The sequence below is a fragment of the Acanthochromis polyacanthus genome, chromosome 10 (genome assembly GCF_021347895.1).
Source record: "Acanthochromis polyacanthus isolate Apoly-LR-REF ecotype Palm Island chromosome 10, KAUST_Apoly_ChrSc, whole genome shotgun sequence".
Lineage (NCBI taxonomy): Eukaryota > Metazoa > Chordata > Actinopteri > Pomacentridae > Acanthochromis > Acanthochromis polyacanthus.
The window spans coordinates 3,566,601-3,585,999 of NC_067122.1; the positions used below are offsets into that span (position 1 = coordinate 3,566,601).

Genomic DNA, 19,399 nt, shown 5'->3' on the forward strand with positions numbered 1-19,399 from the left:
GTCATTCATGTTCGGCCTTCCTGGTTGTCCTTAGTGTTGGCCCTTCCTGTTGGTCCTTAGTGTTGGCCCTTCCTGTTGGTCCTTCCTGATGGTCCTTCCTGGTGGTCCTTCCTGGTTGGCCTTCCTGGTGGTCCTTCCTGATGGTCCTTCCTGGTTGTCCTTCCTGGTGGTCCTTCCTGGTTGGCCTTCCTGGTGGTCCTTCCTGGTGGTCCTTCCTGGTGGTCCTTCCTGATGGTCCTTCCTGGTTGTCCTTCCTGGTGGTCCTTCCTGGTTGGCCTTCCTGGTGGTCCTTCCTGATGGTCCTTCCTGGTTGTCCTTCCTGGTGGTCCTTCCTGGTTGGCCTTCCTGATGGTCCTTCCTGTTGGTCCTTCCTGATGGTCCTTCCTGGTGGTCCTTCCTGGTGGTCCTTCCTGGTTGGCCTTCCTGGTGGTCCTTCCTGATGGTCCTTCCTGGTTGTCCTTCTTGGTGGTCCTTCCTGTTGGTCCTTCCTGTTGGTCCTTCCTGGTGGTCCTTCCTGGTGGTCCTTCCTGATTGTCCTTCTTGGTGGTCCTTTCTGGTTGTCCTTCCTAGTGGTCCTTCCTGTTAGGCCTTCCTGATGGTCCTTCCTGGTGGTCCTTCCTGGTGGTCCTTCCTGGTTGGCCTTCCTGGTGGTCCTTCCTGATGGTCCTTCCTGGTGGTCCTTCTTGGTGGTCCTTCCTGTTGGTCCTTCCTGTTGGTACTTCCTGTTGGTCCTTCCTGGTGGTCCTTCCTGGTTGTCCTTCTTGGTGGTCCTTTCTGGTTGTCCTTCCTGTTGGTCCTTCCTGGTTGTCCTTCTTGGTGGTCCTTTCTGGTTGTCCTTCCTGTTGGTCCTTCCTGGTTGTCCTTCCTAGTGGTCCTTCCTGTTAGGCCTTCCTGTTGGTCCTTCCTGGTGGTCCTTCCTGGTGGTCCTTCCTGGTTGTCCTTCCTGGTGGTCCTTCCTGGTGGTCCTTCCTGGTTGGCCTTCCTGGTGGTCCTTCCTATTGGTCCTTCCTGGTGGTCCTTCCTGGTGGTCCTTCCTGGTTGGCCTTCCTGGTGGTCCTTCCTGATGGTCCTTCCTGGTTGTCCTTCTTGGTGGTCCTTCCTGTTGGTCCTTCCTGGTGGTCCTTCCTGGTTGTCCTTCTTGGTGGTCCTTTCTGGTTGTCCTTCCTAGTGGTCCTTCCTTTTAGGCCTTCCTGATGGTCCTTCCTGGTGGTCCTTCCTGGTGGTCCTTCCTGGTTGGCCTTCCTGGTGGTCCTTCCTGATGGTCCTTCCTGGTTGTCCTTCTTGGTGGTCCTTCCTGTTGGTCCTTCCTGGTGGTCCTTCCTGTTGGTCCTTATGTTAGGTCTTCCTGTTGGTCCTTCCTGTTGGTCCTTACTGGTGGTCCTTCCTGTTGGTCCTTCCTGTTAGGCCTTCCTGATAGGTCTTCCTGTTGGTCCTTCCTGGTGGTCCTTCCTGGTGGTCCTTCCTGGTGGCCCTCTTATTGCTGCTTTCATGTCATTTTGTTTGGACGTTGAGTTCTTCAAAGCTGCCAGTCGATGGACGGCTGTTCTTCCTGTTGGAATCCTGGTAATTTTCTCGTCTCCAGCTGCAGCTATTCCATAATGACACGTGAGCTTTGGTCTTCTAGTCAAGTCGAGTCGTGACCTGACAACAGGCCGAGTCTCTCCTCGGTTCTCCTGTCTGGAGGTGTTCAGTGTGATTAAAATGCTTCCTGCTGCAGATTACAGAGCGTTTGTCTCGGAGCCCTGGCTGCCTCCTCAGGTGTTTCTGAGGTGAGAGGCTGTCGTCGTGGTTTCCTCCTCAGGTGTTTCTGAGGTGAGCTGTCGTCGTGGTTTCCAGCTCGCTGTTTATTCTCCTCCGGTTGTCGAAGTATCGCCTCGCTGGCGGCGGAGCGAGACAGCTCTGAACCGGAGGGTTTCTCTCTGAGTGAAATCAAAAAGCTTCACGTCGCCGTCCAGAGCTGCAGAGCAAAACCTGAATGTGATTTTCCTTCTGTGTGCCGCCGAGACGAGACGTTCTCACCAGAACACGACTGGTTTCAGCCCTAAATGTGTCAGAGTGTGGACTAAACCCACTGTTTCTGTTCTGTTGGTGAAAAACGGCTGAATTCTGTGTTTAGGAGTGTCATTCTGCTGCATGTCTGAAGAACTAACCTGTCGACTGGAAGACTACATAAACTGATGGACTCTTTTAAAGTATTTTTTTCTCATATATTCATGAAAATGTTTTCCATCCATCTGCAAATTTATAGTGAAACTAGAACAATATTTGGCTTCAACAGCACCATAAAAGAAAGAACAAAACAGTTTGAATTTAGACAACTTTAATAAAATGATGTTTAACCAACAAACTGAGTTAATTAGTTTTTAATTAAACATATTTAGAATTATCAGTCTAAACTTCTGAAATTTTGTGATCCTGAACTCCAGTTTTGCGATTAAATATATTTCTTTACCATTATTACAGTTTCATATCATACATGTGTCAGGTTACATCTAAAGAAAGAGAAAACAATTAGAACAAAACCGACTTGAGCTCCTTGATTTGAGTGATTTCTGCTAGCACTGATCTATGAAATGGTTAGAGGGTTAGTAGGGTTGGTAAACTTAGTCGAGTTAGAGCGTTAGTAGGGACGTTAGGGTTAGTAGGTACAGTAGGGTTAGGATTAAAGGGTTTGGGTGTTCTCATTGGTTGACAAACCTAACACAGTTGTTGCACAAAGATTTCCATTCTCGGTAGTTGCTAATGAATTCTATAACTCTGAGTTTTCTGCTTTCTATGAGTCTTTCTCCCAAAACAACAACAAATAATATATTTTGTTTCTATCGTAAATTTATTGAAGGTTTTCTGGAAATATGACAGAATCTTCCTTGTCATACAGTAAATATACAAACAGTGACTTGAATGATCCATTTTAGTGATTTAGAAAGTCGAGGAATCCAGTTTTCTTCATGAGCAAGATTCAAATAATACAATTTATTTGTGAGTCATGGTGGCCAGGACTTTGTACATTTAGTGACACAAATACAACAGACAAGTCCTGGCTGAATTAAATCTATTAAGGACCTTTCATAACTTCCTTTACAACATCTATTTATTATTTTCATCACAATTGTTTGTTTTATTTTTTCGTTTTTTATCATAAAGTGTTCTGCTGACATGTTTTTCTTAAATAAAACAGTTTTTACCCCGATAGTGAGGTCCTCCATCTGTCAGATCTTCAACATAAAGTTCATTTTGGAGTTTATTTTTAGGCTAGACTTTTACTGAAACATCAGAAATTAAATTCTAAAACATGTTGGTGCAGATGTTAAAACACTCAGAACTGCTTTGTTTTGTCAACACGATGCCACAGAATGACTTTCCTAAACAACTAAACCACATTATTAGAGGCTTGGTCAGATGCAGGCATTGAAATATCAAAGTTAGGGTTAAAATACGACTCTCCATCAGAATACGACGTCTGTTGTCTGTTTGCAAACACAATTATTCCAGAATGCAGCAGACAGATGAAAACAATGCTTCACTCGCAGAAGTACAGCAGATTTTAGGGTACTTGAGCATTTCCATTTCTTTTCCAGCTACATAATAAAAGGGAAATGTTGTGCTCTAATGCAGAAATGTTTTTTTTACCCTTAATCAACAGTGTTTTTTTTTCAGTTGGAGAGCATCATTACTTTATTTTATATTCAGATTTTGTTATGTTTTCCCTCCAAACTCCGACATTTCTGTCAAATATTCGCTCCTCAGCTACAAATATGCTCAAATTTGTTTGTCTGCACTCAGAATTACTTTTTCTTTATGGAACAACAGCAAAACACAGTTTCAGAAATTCAGCTTTTGGTTGTTTTATTTGACACTTGAAGACTTTTCATGTCTCCATCTGGCTGTTGCTAGAAAATATTAACGGTCTTCTGGAAATCTGACTGAATCTGCTGGATCGTAAATATACAAACAGAAAAGCTAGTATTTGGTTAAATTTGTCCATTTTTACCTCAGTTCAGTTCTTCTGGTTTAACTTCGACTTCTCTGGACATATACCATCAGGCATGGAGGAGGCAGTATCATCATACTATCAGTTTTACTGAGTCAAGTCTGAAGACTCAGACTTGGTTCTTCAGGTTCTTGATGGGTTTGAGTCAGGACTTTGGGGAGGCCAGTCTAGAACCTTCATTCTAGCCTGATTGGACCATTTCTTTACCACGTGTGATGGGTGTTTGGGATCATTGGAGGAGTCAGCAGCTGTAGTCAATGTGAGGGGACAAGTTCACTAAGAAAACTGGATTCCACAGGGAGGGAGGCCACCAAGAGAGCTAAGACTCTTGAAGGAGTTACGAAAAATAGACGAGTGAAGGAGGCCACCAAGATACCTATTAGTCCTCTGAAGTAGAAAGAGAATAGTGAGTGAGGCCACCAAGACTCCTATGACTCGTACTAAGGAGTTACAAGCTTCTGCAGATTAGAGAAAACTCTACTAAACATTGTCTTAAAGGATTTTAATACTTCTGCAATCACTTATTTTATATATTTTTTAATTTTGCCTGATTTTTTTGGTAAATTCTTGTCAAAAATTAACCGACCGCAATTCAACTTCCAACGTGAGTAAATGTTTTCCTGCTGAATTCAACCCTAATCTAATCTACGAGGAGAATAAACTCAGCATATGGAAAGTACAACTTTACAGATTTCTACTTTGTTTGCAAGTTTTTCCGTCGATGTGGAGAATTTCAGCTCCGCGGTGCAGAGACGCCTTGAATAGAGTGGCTCTGACCAGATAAACTCTGCATTTGTGAAGTCGGAGTTGCCGGGGAGATAAAGAGCCTCTGACCTTTAGTCGGGAAACATTCGCTCTATGTTTGTCTCCATATTTGTGGATGTTGTTTTCTCCCTCCATCCGAGGCCTCTGCTCTCTGCCCAGCTCAGAGAGAGGAAAATAATTACCGCGGTCGAGGCTGGGGTCACTCGGCAGCTAAACGCCGTCGAGCGGCTAAAGCTAATGTTTGCTGAGGCGGAAGGTCGCGGCATCGGCCTCATTACTGCAAACATAAAAGAGAGAGAGGACGGCAGATTAAAACTGCTGTGGAGAGACACTAAACACCAGCCGGGAAACAAAACAACAAAAAGTTAGTTTTCTTTTTGCGAGCAGTTCATCTTATTGATTAGTTGTTTGTAGATGGTTAAAACAAAGCTTCAATCATAAATTATTCACAATATCAAAATCCATAACTCCGAGTCCGGCGCTGTGATTAATTAATGAGGACGTGAGGTGAATATTTGCGGCCTGCAGGTAGCGAGGTGCTGCCGTTAATAATTCAGAGATGAAACCAACAGAGGAGGAAAATAAGAATAATAAAACTCTGGGCGTCTTTATTCCGGAGTCTCTCGGCCGGGCCTGAAACATCATATCGCTGCACATGAAATATTAAAGAGCAGCCAGAGATGAACACGGCGGATCGTATCGGCAGAGCGAAGCCGCCGGAGGAAACGCAGAGATGGACGAGTGTTTGGAGGAGCGTTTGTGATGAGAAAACCTTCGGATTCACAGCAGGTGGAACTACAGAGAGCAGAGCTCGCAGGTTCGGCACAAAGAAACCGCATTCAGAGTCGCACACGAGCAGCGATGCAGCTTCACTCAGCGGCGTGTCGTGTTTCTGTCCGCTGCAGCTCCACGCTTTGAAATGACCCAAATAATAGAATATCTGTCTGCTGGCTGCAGTCCACAAACTCACCAGCAAAAAGAAGAAAGAAAAGGGGGGGAGTTGTTTGTTTTCAGTAACATTTCCAGAAGAAAAGTCGAGTCTGAGCTGCTGTTTTGTTTCAGTCTCAGTTGAAAAAAAATCACATTTAGTTTGAAAGCCTGGAAGTATTGATTCTGAAGAATAAAGGAGATGCAAGAAAGAGAAAGTTTTCCTCTTTATTTACTTTCCAACATGGAATTGTGATCAATTTAATTTGGCTTTTGAGCAGAGCATTTTCAAAAAAACAACTCTTTCATGTCAAAGTCAAAGCAGATTTCTGCGCAGTGATGACAGAAAACATAGAACACAGCATCATGACGTGAAGCACGGTGGTGGCAGCATCATGACGTGAAGCACGGTGGTGGCAGCATCATGACGTGAAGCACGGTGGTGGCAGCATCATGACACAAAGCACGGTGGTGGCGGCATCATGACACAAAGCACGGTGGTGGCGGCATCATGACGTGAAGCACGGTGGAGGCGGCATCATGACGTGAAGCACGGTGGTGGCGGCATCATGACGTGAAGCACGGTGATGGCAGCATCATGAGGTGAAGCACGGCGGTGGCAGCATCATGACGTGAAGCACGGTGGAGGCAGCATCATGAGGTGAAGCACGGTGGTGGCAGCATCATGACGTGCAGCACGGTGGTGGCGGCATCATGACGTGAAGCACGGTGATGGCAGCATCATGAGGTGAAGCACGGCGGTGGCAGCATCATGACGTGAAGCACGGTGGAGGCGGCATCATGACGTGAAGCACGGTGGTGGCGGCATCATGACGTGAAGCACGGTGATGGCAGCATCATGAGGTGAAGCACGGCGGTGGCAGCATCATGACGTGAAGCACGGTGGAGGCAGCATCATGAGGTGAAGCACGGTGGTGGCAGCATCATGACGTGCAGCACGGTGGTGGCGGCATCATGACGTGAAGCACGGTGGTGGCGGCATCATGACGTGAAGCACGGCGGTGGCAGCATCATGACGTGAAGCACGGTGATGGCAGCATCATGAGGTGAAGTACGGTGGTGGCAGCATCATGACGTGAAGCACGGTGGTGGCGGCATCATGACACAAAGCACGGTGATGGCAGCATCATGAGGTGAAGCACGGCGGTGGCAGCATCATGACGTGAAGCACGGTGGAGGCGGCATCATGACGTGAAGCACGGTGGTGGCGGCATCATGACGTGAAGCACGGTGATGGCAGCATCATGAGGTGAAGCACGGCGGTGGCAGCATCATGACGTGAAGCACGGTGGAGGCAGCATCATGAGGTGAAGCACGGTGGTGGCAGCATCATGACGTGCAGCACGGTGGTGGCGGCATCATGACGTGAAGCACGGTGGTGGCGGCATCATGACGTGAAGCACGGCGGTGGCAGCATCATGACGTGAAGCACGGTGATGGCAGCATCATGAGGTGAAGTACGGTGGTGGCAGCATCATGACGTGAAGCACGGTGGAGGCAGCATCATGAGGTGAAGCACGGTGGTGGCAGCATCATGACGTGAAGCACGGTGATGGCAGCATCATGACGTGAAGCACGGTGGTGGCGGCATCATGACACGAAGCACGGTGGTGGCAGCATCATGACGCGAAGCACGGTGGTGGCGGCATCATGACGTGAAGCACGGTGGAGGCGGCATCATGACGTGAAGCACGGTGGTGGCGTCATCATGACGTGAAGCACGGTGGTGGCAGCATCATGATGGTTGTTATTTCTGGAGATATGGAACCTTTAAAATGGCTTCACAGGTGTTTTTTGAGGCTCAAAATACAAAAATCTTCAGGTCTAAAAAGGTACAAAATTCTCAAAATTCCGCTACAATATTATGTAGAACTTAATTTTTGAAGACTTTTACAAAAATGAGTAAAATCTGAGACAAAGCAGCGACATATTTACTAAATCCTGACCATCTTTCGTCTGGCTTCTGTCCCTCCTGTAAAACTTTTGCAGAGTCCCATTAAACACTTCTGTCTCCCGGTAAACGCCTGGTTTTCTGGGTTGCAGCTGCTTTAAACGGCGGATCTGAAGGCCCACGCTCTGACTCCGAGGGTGTCGGCGGGGTCAGTCACTTCTTCTAATTGGCCTCCTGCTAAACCGCTGTTGTTCAGACGCCGACGTGCAAAAAAACCCAAACACACACAACGGACAGTAAACGAGCGCTAAAGAGACGTCGACGCGAGCGCTTCCACTTCCACGGGACGGATGAAGCGGAGATGGCGTACGGATAATGAGACGGCTAAAAGCTTGATCTCGAGAATAATTTGCTTCTTTTGCCACGTGGCCTCGAGTGGGGAAAGCGTTAATCAAAGGTTAGAGCGAAATAAACTTTGTTCAAAGATCCCTTTTCCTCAAACATGGGAGACTTGGAGGGGCGAGGACGGCAGACGGGGAAAAAATCCAATTATTTTCCTCTTTTATCACTTCACTCGTTACAAATAAGACGCGCTCTCTGAGAGGCAACACAGTTTAGTTTTATAATTGCTGTTTTACCACCTGCCAGTTCAGCTAACAGTCACTCCGTCTCTCCGTCCTCTCCGAGATAATCAACCCCGCCGCAATTAAAGCCGTCACCGTTTATTAACCTCGAAACAAACGAAAATAATATTGAATATCTTTCATTGAACGTCCGTCCTACCCTTGAGGATCATTAGTCGGTTAAAAGTCGTCGTCTTGCGACCGAATCGTCATCAGGAGACTAAAACCGACATCTTAAAACATCTGTTGCAGCTTTTTTTTTAACAAAGTTGTTTGATATCAGCATTTTCACGGCTTTGACTTGTTATAAAGTTGCTTTTTTAACCCCTTAAGCGTCAGTGTACCGCCGGCGGTACACCTACTAATTTGCATAGGAATTTCAAGAATGTCCGACGGCCGCAAACGCGCTTATACAAACACTATACACCGATGGAAAGCTTAGATTCTCATGAATCTGCCGATATAAACCACTTTCAGATGCGATTACCACAGCGGGTGAGAAAAACACATTTGTCCGACAAAAACAAATATCCATCCATCCGTTCTCTATACACGGCTTCAACGCGCACAGCGCGACTCACATTTCCGGGTTCATTATTATACACAAAAAAAAGATTCCACAAAAAACGGCCATAATCCAACCTTTTACATCCAGATGACACAAGCCAGGAAACTATTTTGTCCAAAACATGTCCTGAAGTCAGTATAAAATCCCCGAATCGGTCCTTTTCAAGGAAAAGCACCTCGCGATGCCAGTCCAATATTCCCCGTATTTTTCGTAATTTTTTTTATTTAAAAATAGAATATTAGCGATTTTTTGTACTGAAAACGGCTGGAATTGACTGAAGCTTAAAGGGTTAAATCCAACTTCTTCTGTTTTTCTGAAATAAACGCAGTTTGACCAGAAAGAGATGGAACCAAATTAAAATAGACACAAAATGAACACACAGAGATGCTAATTCCGTGTAAAAAGAGATAAACACGGCCTCAGACTCACAAAATTGCTGTTTTGTGTCTCTTTGCAGCCACAAAGAGACATAAATCAAGAAAAAGAAGACACAAAATGGCCACAAAGAGATTAAATTAACTCATACAGACGAAATTAACACAAAAACTGATGCAAAAGGACACAAAGCAACTCAAAACAAACGTCAAGAGATACCAAACGGCAAAAAAAGACCAAAAATACAGATCAAAAATAGATGCAGATTGACCTAAAAAAGACGCAAAATGAACACAAAGAGATGCTAGTTGATGTAAACAGAGATAAAAACGAACTGTTAGACTCACAAAATGACTTTTTTGTGTTTCTTTACAGCCATTTTGCAAACACAAACCTACAAAAAGTGACCAAAAGACACAAAATGAGCACAAAATTGATGCAAATGGACACAAAACAGCAGCAAAGAGACACAAAGTGACTCAAAGCAAACACAGAAAAAAACACCAAATTAAAAGAAAACAACACAAAAATGCCAAAAAAATTACTGTAGATAGTCTTAAGAGTTTTTTGGGAAGATTTTTACTCATTTAAAAAAAAATAGAAGAATTTTCTTACCAAATTTGGGGGACTTTTTAAAAATGAAACTTTTAAGGGAAACTTTGAAGAAATTGTTGGAATTGTCTTCCTGTGAAAGTTTTGTAAATTTTCAGAAATTTGGGGATTTTTTTGCTGAATTTTTGGATTTTTTTTTTTTTTACAAAAAAATTATTTGTGGAAGATTATTATTCTTTTTTTGAAAAATATTTACAAGAATTTTCTTGCCAAATTTGTGGGATTTTTTTTTCAAAGAAAGCTTGTAAGGAATTATTGGAATTTTCTTCCTGAAGGTTTTGCAATTTTTTTAGAAATTTGGGGAATTTTTTTGCTAAATTTTTGAATTTTTTTCAGAGAAGGAAACAACATTTTTTGGTGCCTGTAAATGAGGACAACGGGGGGGTTAAACTTCACTTCCTGTCGTCCGTTTAAAGCCGAGCTGACAGAACGCCCCGACACGTTTCCCTCCGGTGGGAAAAATCGATCGCGTGACTGACGGGAAAAAAGTGAAATAACGTTTTGTGTGTTTGAGCAGAGAGGAGAGGCGACTGGATGTTCCCTTAAAAACAAATTATGAGAAACAAACAGAAACCAATAACCTGTTTTCACGCCTCCTCCTCCTCCTCCTCCTGAATGTAAAAACCTCCGTCGACGCCCCGCAGCCATCAGGAAAATATGAAAAGAGAGAAGAACAACATCAACAGAACGTGGGGGGGATGAGATCTCAGCGCCGGGGCGAGAATGAGAAACGACATAATAAAGTGATTCTATTAAAAAGCCATCTGACCGTTAATAAAAGTAATGATTTGATGAGAACGTCCGGAGGCGGCAGCACAACGAGCAGGAGGAGGAGGAGAAATGAGAAAAGCGTGAGGAGGAGGGCGACAACATAAAAAACAATCGCTGCCTCTCCCATCTCGGACTTAATGAGATCTGCCGGCCCGGGCTCAGGTATTATTTGTTGTCGGGGGTGACGGCGGGATTGGATGAAACACACGTCGACTTTCTCATCTGCTGCAGGATATCAGAGCGGCTGCCGTCAGACCGACAGATGAGATTTCACATTTCAGAGGCGACGTCTGCGAGCAGCTGCCTCAAAAACACGAGATGAAGCTCAGAGTCAGTAGAAAGGGCTGGTGTCCTTGTTAAACGACATTTGGTTTTAAATTTAGAACTGAAATGAAGAAAAATAAGCAAGAAAAGACTAGGGAGGGAGGCCACCAAGACTCCTATGACTCCTCTGAAGGAGTTACTAGCAAGAGGCTAGCGAGGGAGGCCACCAAGACTCCTATGACTCCTCTGAAGGAGAAAAAGGCTAGTGAGGGAGGCCACCAAGACTCCTATGACTCCTCTGAAGGAGAAAAAGGCTAGCGAGGGAGGCCACCAAGACTCCTATGACTCCTCTGAAGGAGAAAAAGGCTAATGAGGGAGGCCACTAAGACTCCTATGACTCCTCTGAAGGAAAAAGAGACTGATGAGGAAGGCCACCAAGACACCTATGACTCCTCTGAAGGAGTTACTAGAAAGAGGCTAGTGAGGGAGGACACCAAGACTCCTATGACTCCTCTGAAGGAGAAAGAGACTAATGAGGAAGGCCACTAAGACTCCTATGACTCCTCTGAAGGAGAAAGAGACAAGTGAGGCTGGCCACCAAGACACCTATGACTCCTCTGAATGAGTTGCTAGAAAGAGGCTAGTGAGGGAGGACACCAAGACTCCTATGACTCCTCTGAAGGAGAAAGAGACTAATGAGGAAGGCCACTAAGACTCCTATGACTCCTCTGAAGGAGAAAGAGACTAGTGAGGCTGGCCACCAAGACACCTATGACTCCTCTGAATGAGTTGCTAGAAAGAGGCTAGTGAGGGAGGACACCAAGACTCCTATGACTCCTCTGAAGGAGAAAGAGACTGATGAGGAAGGCCACCAAGACACCTATGACTCCTCTGAAGGAGAAAGAGGCTAGTGAGGGAGGCCACCAAGACACCTATGACTCCTCTGACAGAGAAAGAGACTAGTGAGGGAGGCCAAGACTCCTATGACTCCTCTGACGGAGAAAGAGACTAGTGAGGGAGGCCAAGACTCCTATGACTCCTCTGACGGAGAAAGAGACTAGTGAGGGAGGCCAAGACTCCTATGACTCCTCTGACGGAGAAAGAGACTAGTGAGGGAGGCCAAGACTCCTATGACTCCTCTGACAGAGAAAGAGACTAATGAGGGAGGCCAAGACTCCTATGACTCCTCTGACAGAGAAAGAGACTAATGAGGGAGGCCAAGACTCCTATGACTCCTCTGACGGAGAAAGAGACTAGTGAGGGAGGCCAAGACTCCTATGACTCCTCTGACAGAGAAAGAGACTAGTGAGGGAGGCCAAGACTCCTATGACTCCTCTGACGGAGAAAGAGACTAGTGAGGGAGGCCAAGACTCCTATGACTCCTCTGACAGAGAAAGAGACTAATGAGGGAGGCCAAGACACCTATGACTCCTCTGAAGGAGAAAGAGACTAATGAGGGAGGCCACCAAGACTCCTATGACTCTGCTGAAGTTGTTCCTATGAAGAGACTAGCGAATGTGGACACCAAGACACTTATGACTCCTCTGATAGTTTCAAGAAAGCGACGAGTGAGTGAGGCCACCAAGATACCTATGACTCCTCCTTTAGAAACTAGACTAAAATGATCTTTAGAGTTTCAGGTAAAGGAGATCAGAAATACTCGTCTCACACTTTAATCCACATTGACTCTTTTTGGTTTTCCTGTCAATCACAGAGAGAGTTTTCTTCCTGAATCAGCTCCAGAATCATCTTTAAGCTACAAAATTAACAGACTCATTCTGGAAACACGTGAGATCTTCATTGGTTTACTGAAAAAGGGTGAAACATGGAGCCTTTCATGCATCTTTATGTTCATCTCCACCTGTAAACAGACGTTCCTCTGCTTTAATCACCTCCGTCTCTTCTCTGCCATCTGCTCGTCTTCGTCCTCCATCGTCTCCAGACAGACGGAGACGAACTTTTGCAAACATCAGACGTGTCGGTGTGAAGCGTCTTTGGTCTTTGTGAAATCGTCTAAATAGGAGAAACACTTCACCTTCAGCTGCTCGCCACCAAAATCAAAATAACAAGGCCTTGGGTTTGTTGTGTTTGTTGCCGTGGTGACGCACTGCATTCAGCTGCAAAGATAAAAAATAAAAGCTTTTTTCTCTTCAGAATGTCTTCAAAACTGAGATCATTTCTGATTCTTTTGGAGCTGAATTTCACATTAAATTAAACGAAGCCGGGTTTAAAAATAACAGAAACACACTCAGAACATGTGAAGCTTCAGGATCACCTTTAATTGGTGTTTTCTTTTTTCTGAGCTGTGAAACGGGACGACGGGTTCGGGAACTGTGGGATTATTTGTGCTTTTTCTCTGAACTCTAGAGTCTCAGACGGACGTACAACTCTTCACAATGAACCATCACAACTAAATACGAACAGGTGCATTAGAAATTAGCTTATTTTTGGTCACTTCAAAATAAAAGTCGTCCCAAAAACTGAAAAAAATCATCATTTTTTGAAAGAAGCAAAGAAATGTTTTTACACATTTTAGTCATTTGCAGACGGAACTCAAGTAGTTACAAGAAAGACACGACTTTGGAGGCCACCAAGACACCTATGACTGCTGATTTTGCGTCACTTTTCTGTTTTTCTGCATCTCTCTCTGGTTGTTTTGTGTCTCTTAGTGCTAATATTGCATTTTTTGGCATCTTTTTTTTGGTAATTTCACATATTTTTTTGTTATTTTGGATTCTTTCTGATTGTCTGTTGCCTCTTTTATGTCATTTTTGCATCACTTCATTGTCATTTCACATTTCTGCGTGCTCATTTTGCGTCACTTTGAGGCAGTTTTACACATTTGTGGTGATTTTGCATCGTTTTTTGTGTTATTTTTGGATCTGTATCTGGTCATTTTGCATTGTTTTGTTGATGTTTTCCGTGTCTTGGTGCTGATTTTACATCCGTTTGTCTTCATTTTGTATCTTTTCGTCGTCACTCTGAGGTAATTTTGCTCATTTGTGCTTGTTTTTCATCATTTTGTGCGAATTTTGCATCATTTTGTAGCTGTTTTCCACATATCTGTGTTGACTGTGAGCCCTTTTTCGTTGTTTTTGCATCTCTGCCTGGTCGTTTTGCATCCGTTTATTATTTTGTGTCTGTCTTGTGTATCTTTGATGATTTTGCATCACTTAGTTGTCATTTTACATTTCTGTCTTCTACTTTTGCATCACTTTGAGGCAGTTTTTGCACGTTTGTGGTGATTTTTCATCACTTTTTGTGCTATTTTTACATCTGTATTTGGTCATTTTGCACCACTTTCTAATATTTGTCATCATTTCCGATCATTTTGCATCTTTTTATGGTAATTTTGCTTTTCTTTCCGCTGGTTTTCCATCCGTTTGTCATCACCTTGCGTCCGTTCTCGGCTCCGGTTCTGCTGTTAAATCTTCAGCTTGTTCTGGTTCATCTTCACCAGAGAACCAGAGGATCTCAACCCTGCTTCCAATTAAAGCGTCCAGACCACGACGCAGCTGTTTTCTCTTTCTCCGTTTCTTCTTTTACAAAAGAAACAATCGATATTCACATTCTCGCTCGCGTTTCCGTCTCGGTTTCGTCCGCGTTCGATCCTCCTTTCTCCCGTCTTTGTGCTTTGACAGCATTCATCCAAACTCCTGCTCAAACACCAAAAGTTTTCTGTTATTCCGCTCAGAAAAAAAAAAATCCCCGGAATGAGCAGAAATGTTGATGACGGCGCAGCTTTAATGCGTTTTAAAAACAAAGGCAGCGTGACAGTCTGTCATCCCGCTTGTCAGCTCCACCTTTAAAAAGGGAAAAATAATAAACGGCAAACCGGAAAACAAATTGATTTCTGAGAGCGGCGGAATGTACCGGAAGCAGAGGGACGTGTTTCAGGTGAGCCGGCTTTCTGTGAACGCAGCACAAACCTCCTCCTGATGTTTCTGCGTCTCCTGAATGGCAGCATCATTACCTCCAGCGTGTCAGAATCACAGCGAACAAAGAAAAGCTTCTGCGGGAAGACCTTGAACAAACCCACCGTCCCCTCGGTTCGCGTCGCGGCTTTGAAAGAGTCGGAAAAACAAACTGTCAGAGAGTCGCTTTTATGACGGGAGGCAAGGACGAACGTCTGCCCCGGTAATTTCTGGATAAACGTTTATGCGAGTTTAACTTTATCGTCGGAAAAACCAAAGAATTAAAGAGTCTGAAAAGTTCTCTGAGTCCAGAAATCTGTGGCTGCGTTCACGTTTGGGACCCACAACTAAATTCTGTTCAATATTTTTGGCTGAATTTTAAGACTTTGGTGTTTTCAGGCGTTTTTTTTTCTTTCTGTTTTCTTTTGTGGTAGTTTCACATATTTGTTGTTATTTTTTATTGTTTCTGGTCATTCTGTATCGGTTTGTTGTCATTTTACATTTCTGTGCTCATTTTGCGTCACTCTGAGGCAGTTTTACACGTTTGTGGTGGTTTTTGCGTCGGTTTCTGTCTTATTTCTGGATCCGTGTCTGCTTGTTTTGCATCACTTTGTGATATTTGTCATCATTTCTGATCGTTTTGTGGTAATTTGGTGTCTCTTTGCAGTCACTTTACATCTGTTTGTCTTCATTTTGCATCTTTTTGCCGTCGCTTTGAGGTAATTTTGCAAGTTTGTGGTGATTTTTGCATCACTGTTGATGAAGTTTGCGGTCCCTTTTGGCATCTTTTTGTGGTAATTTCACACATTTCTTCTCGTTTTGGATTCTCTCTGGTCCTTTCGTGTCTCTTTTTTGTCATTTTGACATCATTTATTTGTCATTTTACATTTCTAAGTGCTCATTTTGCATCAGTTTGTGACAGTTTTGGATGTTTGTGGTCATTTTTCATGTTTTTTGCAGCATTTTGTGGTCATTTTTCAGCACTTTTGGTTGTTTCTGGTCGTTTTTTTGTCTCTTTGTGCTCAATTTTCATCACTTTGAGGCAGTTTTGCATGTTTGTGTTGATTTATCATCATTTTGTGGTCATTTTACATCATTTATCATCATTTTGTGGTCATTTTACGTCACTTTTGGTTGTTTTACATCCATTTTTGGTCATTTTTTTGTCTCTTTGTGCTCATTTTGCATCACTCTGAGGAAGTTTTGGATGTTTTGGTCATTTTTCCTCTTTTTTGCAGCATTTTGTGGTCATTTTACATAATTTCTCATCACTTTGTGGTCATTTTTCAGCACTTTGTGTTGTTTTACATCTGTTTCTGGTCATTTTTTGTCTCTTTGTGCTCATTTCGTATCACTTTGAGGCAGTTTTGCACGTTTGTGTTGATTTTTTTTCATCGTTTTGTGGTAGTTTTGCATCACTGTGGTCGTTTTGTGTCTGTTTCTGGTTGTTTTTTGTTTCTTTTTTGTAATTTTGACATCACTTAGTTGTCATTTTACATTTGTTTGTGCTCAGTTTGTGGCGGTTTTGGATGTTTGTGTTGATTTTTCATCATTTTGTGCAGCACTTTGTGGTCATTTTATATAATTTCTCATCATTTTGTGGTCATTTTTCAGCACTTTTGGTTGTTTGTGGTCATTTTTTTGTCTCTTTGTGCTCATTTTGCATCACTTTGAGGCAGTTTTGCACGTTTGTGTTGATTTTTCATCACTTTGTGGTCGTTCGGCATCATTTCTCGTTATTTTGTGGTAGCTTTGCATCACTTTTGGTTATTTTGCTTCCTTTTCTGGTCGTTTTGTGTCACTTTTCTGATCACTTTGCGTCTAAAACCAGATCTTTACGGCTGAATAAAAGCCCTCTGATGATCATTTCTACCCCGTTAGCCGCTCTCTGCACTCTTTCTTCATTCTTGGTGCCACAAAGAGACTTTTTCCTTTTTACTGATGAGCAGAAAGAACAGAACCGGTTTTAAATCCACATGTGGGCTCGTTGCTGGGTGTAATTAGGTGGAGCGTTGTGATGCCGGATTGATTCGTGACTGCAGGACATCCTCCAACCAGATCCTTAAAAATGAAGCGAACGGCGCCTTGAGAGAATTTAAAAATGCAGGAATAATTACACGTATAGCGCAAACTAATTAAGAAGCCGTGAGCTGTGCGGCCGCCTTCTCCCTCACAGTGATTCCAGCGCTCATATTTCACCGCCGGACGGACGGACGGAAGAGAAAACCGGACCCAAATGGAGCCGAGGCATCAGAAAAAAAGGCAAATGAAAGAGGAAGAAAGTCAGACTCTGGTTACTATTTCAAAGTCGTCATATTAATTGTGTTGGAGGGAAGAAAAGGAGAAAAGTCTGTCTGCTGAGAAACATGGAGGTTTTTATAATTCAATGGATGTAATTTATATCTGGAGCCGCAGCAGCAGGACGGAGTCAGAAGATCAGATCAAATGACCCAGAAACATGCGTTTGTCTGGGCAAATTCTGCACGTTTTCCATCCTTTTGTGCTCATTTTGCATCTTTTTATTGTTATCTCGCATCAGTTTGTTGTTATTTTGTATCTATATGTGTTTCAAGTCTCTTTCTGGTCATTTTGTGTCTTTTTTCTTTAGATTTTGTATCAGTTTGCTCTTATTTTGTGTGTCTGTTGTAGTCTTGCACCGATTTTTGGTCATTTTGTGTCTTTTTTCTTTAGATTTTGTATCAGTTTGCTCCTGTTTTGTGTGTCTGTTGTAGTTTTGCACCAATTTTTGGTCATTTTGTGTCTTTTTTTCTTTAGATTTTGTATCAGTTTGCTCTTGTTTTGTGTGTCTGTTGTAGTTTTGCACCGATTTTTGGTCATTTTGTGTCTTTTTTTCTTTAGATTCTGTATCAGTTTGCTCTTGTTTTGTGTGTCTGTTGTAGTTTTGCACCGATTTTTGGTCATTTTGTGTCTTTTTTTCTTTAGATTTTGTATCAGTTTGCTCTTGTTTTGTGTGTCTGTTGTAGTTTTGCACCGATTTTTGGTCATTTTGTGTCTTTTTTTCTTTAGATTCTGTATCAGTTTGCTCTTGTTTTGTGTGTCTGTTGTAGTTTTGCACCGATTTTTGGTCATTTTGTGTCTTTTTTCTTTAGATTTTGTATCAGTTTGCTCTTGTTTTGTGTGTCTGTTGTAGTTTTGCACCGATTTTTGGTCATTTTGTGTTACTTTGTGCAAACATTTTCCATCTTTTTGTTTTTATTTTGCATTATTTTATTGTCATCTTGCATCATTTCACATCAGATTGGGTTTAATTTGTGTGTCTCTGTGGACTTACTGCATCCTTTTTGCTCATTTTTCATCATTACTTTGTATCTTTTCATGTTTTAAGTCTCTTTCTGGGCATTATGTGTCTCTTTTTTTCAGATTGTGCATCATTTGGTCATTTTTTTGTGGGTCTTTGTTGTAATTTTGCATCAGTTTTTGTCATTTTGTGTTACTTTGTGCACATCTTGTGTTTATTTTGCATCTTTTTATTGTTATTTTGCATCAATTTGTCATTATTTTGTATCTATATATGTGTCAAGTCTCTTTCTGGTCATTTCTTGTCTCTTTTTTATATATTTTGTTTCAGTTTGCCATTATTTTGTGTGTCTTCGTTGTAATTTTGCATCTGTTTTTGGTCATTTTGTGTTACTCTTTTAATGGTTTAGTTGTCTGTTTTTGTGGTTTGGTTGTGTGTTTTCATGGTTTCTTTCTGTTTTTGTTGTTTAGTTGTGTGTTTTCATGGTTTATTGTCTGTTTTCATGGTTAAGTTGTGTGTTTTCATGGTTTAGTTGTGTGTTTTCATGGTTTAGTTAATAGTTTTCATGCTTTATTTGTCTGTTTTCATGGTTTTGTTGTGTGTTTTAATGGTTTCTTGTGTGTTTTTGTTGTGTGTTTTCATGGTTTAGTTGTGTGTTTTTGTGGTTTATTGTCTGTTTTCATGGTTTAGTTGTGTGTTTTTGTGAATTATTGTCTGTTTTTGTGGTTTAGTTGTGTGTTTAAATGGTTTAGTTGTGTGTTTTCATGGCTTGGTTGTGTGTTTTCATGGTTTAGTTAATAGTTTTCATGGTTTAGTTAATAGTTTTCATGGCTTGGTTGTGTGTTTTCATGGTTTAGTTAATAGTTTTCATGGTTTAGTTAATAGTTTTCATGGTTTGGTTGTGTGTTTTTGTGGTTTATTGTCTGTTTTTTGTCGTTTAGTTGTGTGTTTTCATGGTTTAGTTGTGTGTTTTCATGGTTTAGTTGTCTGTTTTCATGGTTTGGTTGTGTGTTTTCATGGTTTAGTTAATAGTTTTCATGGTTTGGTTGTGTGTTTTCATGGTTTAGTTAATAGTTTTCATGGTTTGGTTGTGTGTTTTCATGGTTTGGTTGTGTGTTTTCATGGTTTATTGTCTGTTTTCATGGTTTGGTTGTCTGTTTTCATGGTTTATTGTCTGTTTTCATGGTTTGGTTGTGTGTTTTCATGGTTTAGTTAATAGTTTTCATGGTTTGGTTGTGTGTTTTCATGGTTTAGTTAATAGTTTTCATGCTTTATTTGTCTGTTTTCATGGTTTAGTTGTCTGTTTTTGTGGTTTAGTTGTGTGTTTTCATGGCTTATTGTCTGTTTTCATGGTTTGGTTGTGTGTTTTCATGGTTTATTGTCTGTTTTCATGGTTTAGTTGTGTGTTTTCATGGTTT

General features: G+C 42.4%; 1 protein-coding gene across 1 annotated transcript; it reads right to left on the reverse strand.

Moving 5' to 3' along the window:
- Nucleotide 1: 1 nt before the first annotated feature.
- LOC127535813 (protein IWS1 homolog) lies at nucleotides 2-2,135 on the reverse strand. Its single transcript, XM_051954688.1, has 3 exons — nucleotides 2,020-2,135; nucleotides 1,044-1,320; nucleotides 2-865 (listed from the first exon to the last, which is right to left on the reverse strand). Exons 1-3 carry the CDS (start codon nucleotides 2,133-2,135, stop codon nucleotides 2-4), a joined length of 1,257 nt encoding a protein of 418 aa, XP_051810648.1.
- Between the last annotated feature and the right edge of the window lie 17,264 nt (nucleotides 2,136-19,399).

Coding starts and splice junctions, on each gene's coding strand:
- LOC127535813 (XM_051954688.1), bottom strand. CDS start 2,135: ATGCAGCAGAATGACACTCCTAAACACAGAATTCAGCCGTTTTTCACC. Junction 1,321..2,019: donor CTGAAACCAGTCGTGTTCTG/GTGAGAACGTCT, acceptor AAGGACCAACAG/GAAGGACCACCAGGAAGGAC. Junction 866..1,043: donor CAGGAAGGACCACCAGGAAG/GCCAACCAGGAA, acceptor AAGGACCACTAG/GAAGGACAACCAGGAAGGAC.